The sequence below is a fragment of the Pelobates fuscus genome, chromosome 5 (assembly GCF_036172605.1).
Source record: "Pelobates fuscus isolate aPelFus1 chromosome 5, aPelFus1.pri, whole genome shotgun sequence".
Classification (NCBI taxonomy): domain Eukaryota; kingdom Metazoa; phylum Chordata; class Amphibia; order Anura; family Pelobatidae; genus Pelobates; species Pelobates fuscus.
This window is the reverse complement of record NC_086321.1, coordinates 114,440,782-114,458,371: the sequence shown is the minus strand read 5'-3', so window position 1 is coordinate 114,458,371 and position 17,590 is coordinate 114,440,782. Positions and strand designations below refer to the sequence as shown.

At 37.5% G+C, this 17,590-nt stretch overlaps 1 protein-coding gene across 1 annotated transcript in view; it reads right to left on the bottom strand.

Annotated features, from left to right (window-relative positions):
- Positions 1-17,590, bottom strand: part of ADAMTS19 (ADAM metallopeptidase with thrombospondin type 1 motif 19) — a 227,737-nt gene that overhangs the window by 136,699 nt on the left and 73,448 nt on the right. The window contains exons 5-6 of the mRNA XM_063456413.1: positions 14,105-14,188; positions 10,701-10,858 (exon numbers count right to left, since the gene is read on the bottom strand). Of these exons, the coding sequence (XP_063312483.1) occupies positions 10,701-10,858; positions 14,105-14,188 (242 nt within the window). The remainder of the gene's footprint in view (positions 1-10,700; positions 10,859-14,104; positions 14,189-17,590) is intronic.

Here is a 17,590-nt window from a genome sequence, read left to right as displayed (position 1 = left end):
ATGTCATCTGCTGGTGTTGGTCCACTGTGCTTCATTAAGTCCATGGTTAACGCATCCGTCTACCAGGAGATTTTGGAGCACTTAATGCTTCCTTCCGCAGACGAGCTTTATGGGGATGCTGACTTCATTTTCCAGCAGGACTTGGCACCTGCCCACACTGCCAAAAGCACCAAAGCCGGGTTCAATGACCGTGGGATTACTGTGCTTAATTGGCCAGCAAACTCGCCTGACCTGAACTCGATAAAGAATCTATGGGGCATTACCGAGAGAAAGATGAGACATGAAACCGAACAATGCAGAAGAGCTGAAGGGCGCTATTGAAGCATCCTGGTCTTCCATAACACCTCAGCAGTGCCACAAGCTGATAGCTTTCATGCCACGCTGCATTGAGGCAGTAATTGCTGCAAAAGGGGCCCAAACCAAGTACTGAGTCCATATGCATGCTTATACTTTTCAGAGGTCCGATATTGTTCTATATACACTCCTTGTTTTATTGATTGCATGTAATATTCTAATTTACTGAGATTGTGGATTTGGGTTTTTTATGAGCTGTAAGCCATAATTATCGCACTTATGACAAATCACGTCTTGAACTATCTTGCTTTGCATGCATTGTGTCTATCTCATATATTAGTTTCCCCTTTTACGTTGCATTACTGAAATAAATAAACTTTTGCACTATATTCAAATTTTTTGAGTATCACCTGTATACATAATTTGTTTAGCGCTCCACTTGTAGGTGTAGGTTTTTCACTTACACAGGTTTATAATTCTTTTAATTGTCTTGTGGATAAGAGGATATTTCCACATAAGTGTATAGAGCTGCTCCTATTTTATTCACATTTTAGCACTTTTTATTGTTACACACACCCCTCCTTGAAGGAGGGATATCTTTGATTTGCAGAGAATAGGACATATTCCTAAAATACAGCAGTTTTATTAATGGTTAAGATGAATTGCAGAAATAAGGTGTGTATATATATGGTTATGCTAGAACTTATCAACTAAAACATTTTACTCCAAAATTAAGTCATCTCAGTTTATGGGCTAATGTTTGTAGTTGCAATAGTATGACTTATAATTGTAATTATATTTCACATATAGAAATGCAATGAGACAGTGAGATCTTTATTTAGTTGTCTTTTGTCAGAGAGGCTCTTTCTTAATCTGTACACATTTAGCAAGTTACTAACAACCACTTTTTCACATTCTTTCTTAAGAAACGGTATTTCTTATTCCTAAGATGAAAGGCAGAATTTTGAAAGCTTGAAAGATGTTGCTTAATAGGTAGCAGAAAAGTGACAGATTCAGTAGTTCAGCGATCAAGTTGAAATTTAACTCTCTTATTCAGCATTCCATATGTCAACTTTGACAGCCAAGTAAGCCATTTGCATTCCACATACATTTTCACAAAGAAACATGCTTTTGTTTAATTTGTTCAGTTTTTTTTTTTTGTGAAAGATTTTTTGTAAATTTAAAATCATTCAAAAATATATAAACTAATAAGGTTCATCTAAAAATGCTTTGATGTAAAGTCTAGCTGAAATGATGTGGCACTTTGAAGTATCTCTAAATATTCCTTTTTAAAATAACTTTATTTATCTCTTCCAGGTATCAATAACAGCATAATATATTTTGAAGTAAGAACTAAAGAAAATCCCTATATAACCCTATATATCTTCTAAATGTAAATAGCAGAAGGATCACATGATATGTAAGGATCACTTTGCAGAAATCAGCAAAATTAGTGTTGGGTGATATGATTGACACTTTTTGTTTTTACTTGAGGCTACATTTGTTGTCAAATGGAAAGCTTACTTATCTGAAATCACGGGTCATATACTGAAAGAAACATGTCATTCTTTACTGAAATCAATGATATATATATATATATATATATATATATATATATATATATATATATATATATATATATATATATATATAAACCACCAACATGATGATATATTGATGATATATATCACCAAATCACCAAAAGCAACATTTCAAGGACAACTATTGTCTGAGTATGAATATATGCTTCAAATAACACATATAAAAATGAATCCCTTAACAAACTGAAATAAATAGCACCCACACATCAATAATACAGTTATATTTAACAACTACTAAAAGCCATACACATCATTTAACACATCCATATTTTTATGAAAATAATTAATTCAAATGTTGATGTTCACTTGTCTGGCTTGGGTCACCAAATCCAGCAATATGGTGACCCAGTATTGGAGTACATGCAACTTCGTGGGGAATAAGCAATCAAAAACAACACATCATTGCACGCATTGTTTTCCTTTGATGTCATGAGAAGATAATGCTAATGCTGCTGCAAGAAATTCTGTTACTTATGCTACTGCTACCAATTCCAAAAACTCTGCTGTGTAACCACAATGCTTCAGACAAGGAACAGGATGGCTAGGGTGCCATGGGTCTTACCTTACTTGCAACTGACTTGACAAGTTAGAAGAGGAGGTAATAGACCACTGCTGCCTTGCCACATATAAAACAACAACTTACAACATAAAATTGCCATACATGGCAATTTTGTGCCTTCTTCGGTTTGTCCAAATGTTTCCCCAAATCATTTTCCATGGATGATATTCACCTGAACCAAACCACCACATAAACGAGTATTAGACATCCCATACAAACTTTCGATTGCAGGAAAATGTATTTGGCTGCACCATTCTTTCCTGCCATGCACAAGTCTATATTATACATCATGCTCCTGAGAGCTGTAAAACATTATGTTGGCTGGACTAGTAACTGGTTGGCCAAGCCAATTGTCCTCTATGCCCCTTAAACGAAGTATTAAATTATTAGAAGTGCTTAATAGTCTTATGTGCAACCTTCTGTAAGTACAATAATGAAGATCACATTAATTACAAATCCCACTTTAATTTCCAAGCCTAATTGCCAAAAAAAACTTTAAAAAAACAAAAACGTTAGCTTTCTGTATTTTGTTGAATGTTTCTCATGGTTATATGACTTTGTATTTTTTTTCCTAAATGTAGAAAATATTTAATGAAAATTCCAGAGCTCAGACATATACAAGATTTATTGAATGTTTTATGAGTTAATAGTTAAAAAGGAATCTAAACAGGACTAGACAGATCTGATGCCCAGCAATAAATCTAAAGAAATGTTTAACAACTTGTGCAAAGGAAAAGTGTGAATTTTGAACACGTTGCTCAATGGCAAGTGGATCTTAAAATAACAAAAAATATAATACAACTTTAGTATTATACAATTTAATGTGCACCAGTGGTGTATCCTGGTTTTGTGCTGCCCTAGGCAGGACAAAACTCAGGCGCCCCGCCCCCCCCCACCCAACCCTTCGCCTCGCCCCCCCCCGTCCAGCCTTCTAAATACACACACACAAATTCACTGACAGATACGCATACACTAGCTAACAGACACACACACACTCTGATATATAATATAATTTATATATATAATATATATATAATATAATATATATATTATATAATATATATATAATATAATATATATATTATATAATATATATATAATATATATGATATAAATAATATATATATAATATATATATATAATATAATATATATAATAATATATAATAATAATAATATATATATATAATAATAATATATATATAATATATAATATATATATATATAATAATATATATATATAATATATATAATATAATAATAATATATATAATAATAATAATATATATATAATATATAATAATAATATATATATAATAATATATAATAATAATAATATATATAATAATAATATATATATAATAATATATATATAATATATATATATATATATATAATAATATATATATAATAATATATATAATAATAATATATATAATAATAATATATAATATATATAATAATAATATATATATATATATATATAATAATAATATATATATAATATATATATAATAATAATATATATATAATATATAATTAATTTAACCTACCCCCCCAGCCTCCTTACCTTTGGGAATGCTGGGGGGGTTTCTTTACCTCCCTGGGGTCTAGTGGGGCTGCCGGTCGGGCTGCTGGGCTGGTTGCTGGGCGGGCGGCTGGCGAGGGAGCTCTTCCTCTGAGCTGTCTGCTCAGCTCCCTCGCGCGCCGCAGAGTGAGGCTGGGAGCCGGAAGATGACGTCATCTTCCGGCTCCCAGCCTCACTCTGCGGCGCGCGAGGGAGCTGAGCAGAGAGCTGAGAGGAAGAGCTCCCTCGCCAGCCGCCCGCCCAGCAACCAGCCCGGCAGCCCAGTTAGCCGCAAGGCTAACAAGGCATTTGCCCTGGGCATTTGGGGGCGGCGTTTTTTGCCGCCCCCTGGAAAATGCCGCCCAAGGCAAATGCCTTGTTTGCCTCGCGGCTAATACGCCCCTGATGTGCACTCCCAAAGTATGTACTTGGTGCCAAAGTTATGATAAGACATTAGGAATTTAGACAACAAAATAATGCAGGAGAGCATTAAAATCGGGCAACAAATACTTGGTGCAGTTACTATGTGGCACTAGCTCCTGTGCAAAAACTCCACTGAATCTAATATAATAAGGATGCACACCACAATTACTATATTACATTTTTTAAAAATAATTGCATAGTTACTCCAAACGCCATGAACGTTTTAGTAAGTTGAAGTGGTTATGGTGCTTGAAGTTTGCATGTGCGGCACTTTGCATTGAAAAGCTGCACATACAGAGTTCAACCCCCCCCCCCCCCCCCCCCCTGCAGCATCACTGGGGCATCATCAACCAATATCATCAGCTAATGTCAACATATTCCTATGCACACAATATTTCTATTCATACAGAATGCCTGTGCATATAATTCACAAGTCTCAGTCACTTGAAACTGCCTCAGCATCCAGCTGTTACAGCTCCAAAGAAGCTATGTGTAGAGATGTCCCAAATAGTTCGCTGGCGAATAGTTCCCGGCGAACATAGCTTGAGTAAACTTTAACCCTGTACCTCACAGTCAGCAAACACATTCCTGCCAATCAGCAGCAGATCCTCCCTCCCAGATACTCCCACCTCCTGTACAGCATCCATTTTAGATTCATTCGGAAGCTGCATTCTTAGTGAGAGGAGGGACAGTGTAGCTGCTGCTGATTTAATAGGGATATCGATAGCTAGGCTAGTGTATTCAGTGTCCACTACAGTCCTGAAGGACTCATCTGATCTCTGCTGTAAGGACAGCACCCCAAAAAGCCCTTTTTAGGGCTAGAACATCAGTCTGCTTTTTTTTTTCCTGTGTAATCTAATTGCAGTTGCTTGCCTGCCAGCGTGTGTGTCAGGATCACAACGTATACTGTGCCCACTTGCCCAGTGCCACCACTCATATCTGGTGTCACAATAGCTTGCATTTAAAAAAAAACAAACTTTTTTGACTGTAATATAATAGCAGTCAGTTTCCTTCACACGTGTGCGTTTCAGGGCCTGCAAGGGCACAGTGAAGGAGAACGACCTGTACTGGGTGTCCACGCTACTAGACCCCCGGTATAAGCAGAAAGTGCCTGAAATGTTACCGAATTACCGCAAGTCGGAAAGGATGCAGCAGTTCCAAAATCAATTTAAAAGTATGCTTTACACAGCGTATAAGGGTGATGTAACAGCACAACGGGAATCTAACAGGGGAAGAGATGAAAGTAATCCTCCCACGACCACACCGGCAAGGACAGGACGCTTTACAGACGTGTTGTTGATGGAGGACATGCAGAGCTTTTTAAGTCCTACGCATTGCCACAGCCCTTCGGGGTCCACCCTCAGAGAACAACTCGACCGACAGGTAGCAGACTACCTCACCTTAACTGCAGATATCGACACTCTGAGGAGCGATGAACCCCTTGACTACTGGGTGTGCAGGCTTGACCTGTGGCCTGAGCTATCCCAATCTGCGATAGAACTTCTGGCCTGCCCCGCTTCAAGTGTCCTGTCAGAAAGGACCTTCAGTGCAGCAGGAGGTATTGTCACTGAGAAGAGAAGTCGCCTAGGTCAAAAAAGTCTAGATTACCTCACCTTTATTAAGATGAATGAGGGATGGATCCCAAAGGGACTGACAGTGAGCGATACATTCGACTAAAAAAGGCCTGATGAGGGGGACGTAACAGGGATTAAACTGATAAGAATAGTACTACTTAACACACCACTCCTATCTGGTGGCACATTAGATTGCACGCACAGTGCCCCAAATTTGAAGTAGGAGGAACGACCAAGCATCTTTTTCCATCTCCCGGTTCCTAAAATCGATGCCATATACACGTCCCCTGATAGGGGATGTAACAGGGATTAAACTGATAGGAATAGTACTACTTAACACACCTTATAATAACGCAGAGAGAGGCAATGCAGAGAGAGGAGTCTGAAGAAGAGGAGTCAGAGGAGGAAGGTGGCTTTGAGGAGGTGGAAGACCACAGCAGGCGTCCCAGGGGGCTTGTTGTCACCTTTCGGGGACCCTTGGTGTTGTACGTGGCTGGGTGGAGGAAGAGACCTTCAATGACATCAGTGAGGACAAGGAACGGGACATGGCTAGCTTGGTATCCAACCTTGTGCAAATGGGGAGTTTGTGGTTGTGCAAATGGACTGTTTGCGGTTGTTTGCGGTGCGTTAAATGGGGAGTTTGGTCTGTCACTGTGAAGCGGGCATAACCCTTACACTACCTGATCGATACAACATCATACCATGTTTTAAAGCATGTTATTCCAAACAATTTAGGAATGTTAGGTGATTTATGCCCTTTATGGATAAAAAACAGACTCTGCATCAACTGTGTAATTTTCCATGGGAGTTTTGCCATGGATCCCCCTCCGGCATGCCACAGTCCAGGTGTTATTCCCCTTGAAACAACTTTTCCATCACTATTGTGGCCAGAAAGAGTCCCTGTGGGTTTTAAAATTCGCCTGCCTATTGAAGTCTATGGCGGTTCACCCGGTTCGCCCGTTCGCGAACATTTGCGGAAATTCGCGTTCGCTGTTCGCGAAAATTTTATGTCCGCGACATCTCTAGCTATGTGTATATGTAAGGAGGACTACCCATGGTGCCTAGCCAAGGTAAGAGGGCAAACCTGTGCAAAACTGTTTTCCCCATTACTGAAAAACGGGGCCAGGGTACTCTTCATATTATAAACACTGAAGACGGCTCTAGTGGTTACGATGCTTGGAGTAACCCTTTCAAAAATCAAAACAAAACCAAACATGACAAGGCTCATACAAAAGCTTGCACCAATAAATAAAAATACAAAGTATTTCACAAATCTACCAGAGAGCAAATTATTTGACACAAATCCTACCCTCAACATTTCGGCACATCATCAGAGGCCTTTTTTCAACAGTCAAGAATGCATTATCTTCACAGAGCCCCTGATATATACCCCTCACTCAACTGATGACCATCAGTTCAAATGTCGAGTGAACATGGATACGACATCATCATGTATGTATACACAAGAAAAACTACCCCAGAAAAAAAGATGCCCTAATATGATGAGAGGATCTCTCATACACACCACTATCAGTTATAAACAATTAATTAAATGACAATGCAATTATACACAACAGCAGAGGGATTTTGAAGCCCCTAAAAGCCAATATCTACATATTCATTTTTTAAACCACTTTATAAAAAGATTATCAAAAATGACAATTCTGTGCAGTTGGGAAATACATATATGCATAAATATATTGGATAGGCATTCAAAAATCCAAATTCTAAATCAATAGAAACATCACTATAGACTATAAAAATGTATTCCGACTTAATCAATTTACCTTTTTATTATTACCTCTATTATACATATATTTCATTGCAATGTAAAGATAACATATAATATTAATATTAATATTAAATGCTCCTATTATTCAAGATGAGGTCTTACAAAGATTTATAAATGGTCAAAATAATAGATTCAACATACTGGGTAGTGTTTGCACTCAATTACTCGGTGGTGCTGGTATTTAAGAGGTATCCCTCTACTATAACCTCCAAAATTGTGAAAACCAAAATACAAATAAATAAAATACCGCACTCTCAATATAGTTTCCAAAAATGAAAAAGGTAGAAGTAATATAGTAATGCCAAAAAATAATTTAATAAGATATATATACAATCAAAAATTGATATCTATTCATACAAAAAAAGTTTGATGATCTCAACCAAAATTTGAAAATTCATCTGTTTGCTGCTCCAACCATTATACAAAACAATGTGTACTAGTAGTCAGTCCTACGAAATGTATCAAATTAGAGATTACTTGAATGGAGCAGAACCTACCTCAGAATACATGTATATACCCATGTGCCTTTGCTAATCCAGAATATATCTCAAAATTCATATATATACACAATCACAGCTCTGCATAAAGGACAGACTATACAATCAATCCTTTGAAATTCATAGGGTTAAAGTAACAAGCGCAGAACCTGCATATATGTACACATTTGAGAATCATTCTATAAATCCGATCTCTGTATAGACATCAACCAATAAGTAAATATAGAAATAGTGTCAGTTGTCATATCTATAAACGAACAAACAGATAAATGTACTGTTTAAACATAAAGGTCAGTCCTAAATCAATGCCATGGATCAGAGACTTATATCACAACATATAGATCTGTATATAGCTCTGTAACATCACACAGTCCTGATGGATCCAGATCCTTGCAAGGATAAAAAAAGAAAAAGATGAAAAAAATGAAAAAATATATGGAGAAAAAAACCACATTGAAAAAATGAAAATAATTTTTTAAAAAAAAGAAAGAACGAAAAAATAAGGAAAAAAGAGTCCTATGCAAAGTCACTATACACATGTGTAATATTCTTATGGATGGATCTCACCGCTTAATGTGTTAACACTTCCAACTCCCAGTGGTATTGCCGTCACTCCTGCGTTGTAATGAGCTGTCCTGGTAAATACTATTGAAGTGAAGAGTTCTCTGTTTTGGAAGCTGTTACGAATTCCACGTGATGAAGGTGTTTCCTACAGTAAGATAAGTGTCGATGGCCATTGAAGGGATGGTTTGTCCCGAGCGCGCAGCCCGAGGAATTCAATCAGTGGACCGGTTACTTTATCCAGCTGATCGACACTTATCTTACTGTAGGAAACACCTTCATCACGTGGAATTCGTAACAGCTTCCAAAACAGAGAACTCTTCACTTCAATAGTATTTACCAGGACAGCTCATTACAACGCAGGAGTGACGGCAATACCACTGGGAGTTGGAAGTGTTAACACATTAAGCGGTGAGATCCATCCATAAGAATATTACACATGTGTATAGTGACTTTGCATAGGACTCTTTTTTCCTTATTTTTTCGTTCTTTCTTTTTTTTAAAAAATTATTTTCATTTTTTCAATGTGGTTTTTTTCTCCATATATTTTTTCATTTTTTTCATCTTTTTCTTTTTTTATCCTTGCAAGGATCTGGATCCATCAGGACTGTGTGATGTTACAGAGCTATATACAGATCTATATGTTGTGATATAAGTCTCTGATCCATGGCATTGATTTAGGACTGACCTTTATGTTTAAACAGTACATTTATCTGTTTGTTCGTTTATAGATATGACAACTGACACTATTTCTATATTTACTTATTGGTTGATGTCTATACAGAGATCGGATTTATAGAATGATTCTCAAATGTGTACATATATGCAGGTTCTGCGCTTGTTACTTTAACCCTATGAATTTCAAAGGATTGATTGTATAGTCTGTCCTTTATGCAGAGCTGTGATTGTGTATATATATGAATTTTGAGATATATTCTGGATTAGCAAAGGCACATGGGTATATACATGTATTCTGAGGTAGGTTCTGCTCCATTCAAGTAATCTCTAATTTGATACATTTCGTAGGACTGACTACTAGTACACATTGTTTTGTATAATGGTTGGAGCAGCAAACAGATGAATTTTCAAATTTTGGTTGAGATCATCAAACTTTTTTTGTATGAGAAAATAATAGATTCATACAGATTTGCCTAGGATAAGGCAAACTCCATTTTCTGTGAATCAACACAGCTCTAAACGCACACAAACAAGGTAAGCATATACACTGCTCAATACATTGCTTAACAGGGTTCTGTAGCAAAATTATTTTGCATTTATGGGCAGCACATTAAACAGAGCTATGTGAAGCCACCAGTGATATATCTCCTACCAGACAGGTTCCCATCAGCTGGTGCCTAGTCTATCTACTTATATTTATATCTTTATAAATCTAGCCTTGACAGTGATATATTTAATCCTATCACTCTGGGTCAGAGTGCAAACAAACCAGGACCCAGCACTAGGTCCTGGATATTATATGTAAAAAATAAAGGTCTAGGCACTCCAAGGTCCAAGAAAGGCAAATTTAATCGAACCAGAATACAAACATCAACGTTTTGACCCTTAAGGTCTTTCTCGAGCTTGATTAAATTTGCCTTTCTTGGACCTTGGAGTGCCTAGACCTTTATTTATTTTTTATAAGTGATATATTAATGGACTTGAATGTTCTTCCCTGTCATTAAAAAAAAAAAAAAAAAATACAAAAAACATTAACTGGGCATATAATTGTTTTCTTTTTATCTTCCTATTATTAAAATAGCAAGGTTATCCATGCTGAACATATTTTTTCTTCTTCCACCGTTGCCATTCATGTTTATGAAGAATAGCATTTACCTTGTTATGAGAACTGCAGCATCTACAGCTGAATATTCTTCTCCCCAACTTGTAGACATCTCCATGTTTACATCATTTTTCTTTCCAAATTCTTCAAGCTGCCATTTACAAAAGCTCTCTAGCATTTTTTCTCCATGGTGCCCTATGTACATGTCTACCTGAAAATAAAACCATTGTTTTATAAAAATAAGAATATATATATATACAGTATATGAATCTTTATAAGAAATTGTTTCTTCCTAATTTAATTTTCTAAAATGTGTCCAATGATTTAAATAAATGGTATACTATTGTTTAACATCATCTCGTGGCAGTGAAGTAGTCCATAAAAGAAGGTGGATTTGCATTTATTCATACACCTATCATCACATTGATTATTGTTGTTAACTCCTATTTCTTTAAAAATCATTATAGCGTTATTAAGTATTCATACTTATTAGTAAAACTCATAAAAAATCTACTTCCTATTTATTTGTTAAATCAATATATACAAAATCAAAAAATGTGTAGTTTAAGTCATGGTCCACCAGAATATAGATGTCTGGCATTTTTACTGCAACCATTAGAATCCTCAGTTATAGTTTGGGGGAGTCCAGACTGGCTGTAAATCTTGAGATATGCAGTTTGTCAACTGTTCAAGATACAGGTTTTGGCCATAAAGCATTTAAGACACTTTAATGCTAACAGAATAAAACTTCTCTCAGAAGTGCAGAACAGAAATTAAATTGTGCGATGAGTTGAAAATCAGAAGATTGCAATAATGAAATGCTGGACAGTTGCTACAATAAAGAATAGTATATCTGGGGGATTTGGTTAACAAATCTTTTTCACTTAATGGAGAAATGTTTTGCATACGAACACTAAAATACATGCCTTCATCTGTAGTAGAAATCTGTAGAATGTGAATTCCTAACAGACATCTGTGGTTGCAGGGGAAGCCTTAACCTAAATGTAGAACTTATGTGTACTACAAAGGATCACATGCCCCTTTAGCTTTAACTCATATTATTATTATTTTATTATTTATTTAGCGCCAGCAAATTCCGTAGCGCTGTACATTGGGTGGACTAACAGACACGTAATTGTAACCAGACAAATGGACACACAGGAACAGTGGGGATGAGGGCCCTGCTCAATGAGCTTACATGCTAGAGGGAGTGGGGTATAGTGACAAAAAGTGTATAAGTAGGGGTAATAAAATAGGTTGATGGAAAAATATGTACTGAGAACTTCCTGAAGAAATGTGTTTTCAAAGATTTTTTGAAGGAGTGAAGACTGGGTGAAAGTCTACGGAGAAGGGAAGAGAGTTCAACAGAAAAGGTGCATCCCTGAAGAAGTCTTGGAGGCGAGCATCAGATGTGGGAGTACGGACAGAGGATAGACGTAGGTCTTCAGCAGAGCGCAGGGGCCTCGATGGAACGTACTTGTGTATTAGGGAGGATAGGTAGTTTGGAGCAGCATTATGTAGGGACTTGTAAGCAAGCACCAGAATCTTAAATTGAGCCATATATCTAACTGGAAACCAATGTAGGGACTGACAGAGGAGGGAAGCATGGGAGGTGCAGGCGGACAGGAAAATAAGCCTTGCTGCTGCATTCATTATAGATTGCAGCGCTGCTGTTTTGGAACACGTAAGACCACTGAGAAGGGGATTGAAGTAATCAAGACAAGAAAGAACAATGGCATGGACCAGCACCTTAGCTGCCTTTGGTGTTACGTAGGGGCGGATGCGAGCTATGTTTTTTAGATGGAAGCGGCAGGATTGACTGGGCATTAGGGGTGAAGGAGAGGTCGGAGTCCAAGAGTACATCTAGGCATCGAGCCTGCGAGGTAGAGGTGATGGTGGCGCCGTTGACTTGGAGGGAGACAGACAGGGGAGTAGCAACACTTGTGTGAGGAAAGACCAGAAGTTCTGTTTTGGACAGGTTGAGTTTAAGGAAGTGAGCATTGTTGGATACTTTGGTCACAGCTGTTTCAACAGAGTGACGAGCTCGAAAGCCAGACTTAAGAGTTGGATTCGAGGAAATCTGTCAATCTCGCATACACAACTCTCTCAATGATCTTGGAGGCAAACGGCAGTACCAGTATAGGGTGGTAGTTGGATGGGGAGTTGTGGACAAGGTTGGGCTTTTTCAGAATCTGCGTTATAGTTCCATGCTTGAAGGGTCTAGGAAATGTGCCGGAGGAAAGAGAGAGATTGAAAATTTTAGTGAGAGGAAGATAAAGAGAGGGAGACAGAGTGCGGATGAGATATGGGGAATACGAATCAAGGGAACAGATGGTGGGGAGGGAGGACCGGAGCAGATTAGAAACCTCTTCCATTGTAGTAGGTGCGAATGAGCATAGAACAGTCGAGTGAGTGGGATTGGATGGGATTAAAGTGGATTGTAAATGGACATTTTAGGACATTACAAAGTAGAGCGTGGACAGACCTGTGTCTCACTTCTGCCTTCAGAACATCTTCTAAACGATGGCTGGCAAAAGTGTGCATTTCCACCAATTGTCAAACTATGACACCTATGGAGCTTTGCTAGTTTTATTGTCGGTAATCCATTGTGCGATTTGTAATTCCAAAACACAATATAAAACACACATTCCCTTGCTACTTCAAATTATACACAAATAATACATAAATAAACATTAAAATGATCTGGTTAACTATTAAGCATCATAACGAAGGTTCAAAGTCTATACTCAGGTAGGTATTTAGATATACATCAATTGTTTATTATGAATGGTTTAAATATGTTTATTAAAATATAAAATAGATTACAAATTCAAAATACAAGTTTTCTGCAAAGATAAAGCTTACAATGTTCAGAAAAAGATTATTTTTATCAAATTCAATTTCATGCTCACAGGTAAAAAAAAAAAAATACAGTAAATTATTCTGGTACCCCTTTGACTGCTGTTTTAAAAAGTAATGCATAACAGATGTTTTCATATTTTTTCTTCTGTCTGTGCCAATACCGATGTGTTAATCGGAGTAAATAAAGACAAACTACAAATGGTGCATGATGAGTGTCATTTAAAAACATGTATTAAGTAATACAATTGCTTCTTGTGTGCACTATTTAATAGTTTTTTAATAATTCCCCATTAAAATGCATATCATGGATATAAGATATAAGAGATGGCTTTTTTTTTTTTTCCTAAAATCTTTTTTATTATTAAATTTTCCTTCAATATCAAATGACATATGACATCAGTACATACATAGAAAAAAACAATAACAAAAAAAAAAAAAACAATAGACTGCACAGTTCAGAAACAATTGCACAAAAAGTGGGCACACAGGAACATCAACCTGTCTACATCTGATAATCCAAAAGAGATGGCTTTTTTCTTAATACACCCATATGAAAAAATTGCAAATCAACTCAGAAGAAGTAATGATTACTCACCGGAGTTTCATGAAGGAGAACCAGCTTTGTAACCCGTAAATTAATTTGAACTCCCAGGCTTTTATGCTGGAAAAGGTTGTAAACCTGCAAAGGTTGGATAATGCAGATACATGTTATTAATTTCATTGATAAGACAAAGATAAATTGTTGAAAGCAGCAAAGGTTCAATTTGAACCAACATATAAGCAGTTGACAATTTGTCTTTTCAACGGTTTCTCATTTGGTGGACTGTAGTGTTGACTTTTATGATGTTCTTTTAACCAAAGGTTATTATTTTTATTTTTTTTATTGAGCAATTGAGTGCAAATTTTATTGCTTTAATGCTTTCAGCCAATCACTGCCAACCATCAATGCTCGGACTAAAATGGAGGGACTAACCCTAGCAGCACAGAGCGGATAGGCTATTGTTGGCTGGGTACTCTCTCGGTCAATGGTAAAGCTTTGGAAAATGGTTTAACATTGAAATGTGAGCTAGGTGCCAGAGAACTCCAGTCACCATAACCACTTCAGTACTTTTGAGCTACTTTGTACCATTTTTGATACAAACATTTTGCAAAATCATTTAAAATGAATACAACTTTTGTTAAATTTAGCCGCACTTAGCCAAGTTGAACCAATCAAAGGTAAACATGTATTGTTATATTTTTGGGTTGATTTTAGAAGAATTAATTTTTATATATGGTTTTACTTTACTATGGACATTGAGCGTTTAATGCTCAGTTGCAAGGGATTTTTTTTACTTCACAAACTTTTGACGTGACACAGGGAGTAATTTTAAAGATTGTCTGAGTACCAGGTGTATGAATGCAAAAAAACAAAAAAACAACAAAAAACAGAGTAACAGTTTAGAAGTGGGTCAACTGTAGCAAGTATCTGTAATTTAAATTCGATATCTCCAAGTCCATAGTTCTTTTCCACACTTTATGTGGATTCTTGGAAAATCTTTGAGATAAATTGTAATGTTTGTTAAACATAAACAAAATAAGTAAAAGATGGCGCTACAATAATGTTCAAAAAAACTTCAATAGATGTAATAAAACATTGTGCAAACAAAAAAGAAAAAAGCAGCACCTCAAGTGCAATAGCCCATATAACATACACTCTAAATCCCAAACAACAAATAGAGGTGCGGTGTGTCTTTAAGACTATAACAAATTTTACAAATGGTGTAAAAATATATAATATTTGAAGTGCACATAAATATACAAAGTGTCTTTGGGCATAAATCCTCAATACTGTGCAAAACCTTTGCCAAAATGCATATAGTGCAAATAAAGCACTTACAATAATATGTTGCTTAAAATTGCAGGCAACTTTGTATCATCCAATTGAACTCAAAGACAACCCCCCCCCCCAAAAAAAAACATAGTGTAATCCTATATATAAATAGTATTTGTATTATAATGTAAAGAAGCACTCACAAGTTGAGAGCAGATGAGCCTGTTTTAACTTCTCAGCTTGTGTAAATCACTTAGTGGGTCAATGATGCAGGAGCAGACGCCAGCAAGGGATACAATCTCTTTATTTACATAAAACCTTTAAAAGACATTCCTGAATATGTCGTGCACTGAGTCCTTAGACCATCAGGTTCGCTGCCGGCTGCGGAACTGCAGGCTCTCCAACACTTTACACGAACACTTCCGAGAGGCAGGGTTAGTGTCTGGTCCACGTGAAGACGTGACGTGATGTGGCGTATGTGTGATGACGCGTTTTGCCTGTTGGCTTCCTCAGATAACTTCCTCATCTCCTGACAATCCATATTGAAAGTCAGCCCAACTAGGTGAGTACTTACTTAACCCTTTCCCTGAAACCCCAAAAAATGGTAATTAACGACCTCAGATGTACCTGGTTCGTCCGCCACAAATCGGAGCCCTGTACTCACCTGGACCACAGTAGTCCCCCTGCAGCTCCAACCTCTCCGGCACTCCAGGGCCATGTGATCACCATGGCCACAATAGGAGTCTTTGGAGCTGCCAGCAGGGTGATTGTCTGAGCTGTCACCAGCATTCCACATGGGAGAGAGTTCGTTTTTATTGTTTATGTTACAAATAAAGGACATGCTTGTATCCAGTTGCCGTCCTGCCTGTTACACCTTATCACATCGTCCTGCTTTCACATCATGGTCCTCAATACAGGACATCAAAGCTGTCAAAGTTATTTATGTTTTGAGCTGCACACCTGTATCTGCAAAGATATATTGCCTAATCCCTTTCATTGAGTTACTAAGGAGTAAGTGTTCTTTTTTCTTACCACAGAGTGCACAATGGTTGGATAGTCCACAATGTCTTTGTGAAAATATTGTATATATTGCATATTCTGCACTGCTATAGCATCTTAGATAGTGCACTTGATATTACACTTTCACTATTGGTCTGTACATCTTATATAGTGCACTTGATATTACACTTTCACTATTGGTGATATTACACTTTCACTATTGGTCTGTGATGTCCCGAATGGTTCGCTGGCGAATAGTTCCTGGCGAACATCGTGTGTTCGCGTTCGCCACGGACGGCGAACATATGCAATGTTTGGTCCGCCCCCTATTCGTCATCATTGAGTAAACTTTGACCCTGTACCTCACAGTCAGCAGACACATTCCAGCCAATCAGCAGCAGACCCTCCCTCCCACCTCCTCCCACCTCCTAGACAGCATACAATTTAAATTAATTCTGAAGCTGCATTAATTTTTTTTTGTATTTTTTTGTGGTCTTTCAGGCAAATTTACTAATACTAAGTAAAAATTACTTAGTATTAGTAAATTGTGCCCCTACTAGCAATACCGCGAGTAGGGGCATGTCTGCTCACTGTTAAAAAAAAAAAAAAGGGTCCCCCCTCCCTGAGCGGATGGGGGCCCTAAAGTAAAAAAGGGGGGAGGACCTAAAAAAGGGGGGAGGACCTGAGCGGCGGGTGGGGGCCCTACATACCAATAGGGGGACCTATTGTCCTCCCCTCGGCCCCCACCACTGAGCGGCGGGTGGGGGCCCTAAATACCAATAGGGGGGGACCTATTGTCCACCCCCCCGGCCCCCACCCCTGAGCGGTGGGTGGGGGCCCTAAATACCAATAGGGAGGGGGACTTACTGACCTCCCCCCAGCCCCCACCCCTGAGCAGCGGGTGGGGGCCAGGGGGGAGGACATTAGGTCCCCCCCCCCAATTTGTGTTTAGGGCCCCCACCCACCGCTCAGGGGTTGGGGCCAGGGAGGAGGACATTAGGTCCCCCCCTTATTCTTGTTTAAGGCCCCCACAAAATTTCATGTTCACGACATCACTATATATATATATATATATATATATAGAGAGAGAGAGAATTTTTTTTATATATATATATATATATATATATATATATATATATATATATATATATATATATATATATATATATATATATATATATATATATATATATATATATAAAAAAAATTCTACGTATCCCGCATTCACTGCTCCCGGTCTTGTTAATGCCTAGGTGCCTTTCTCTGGCC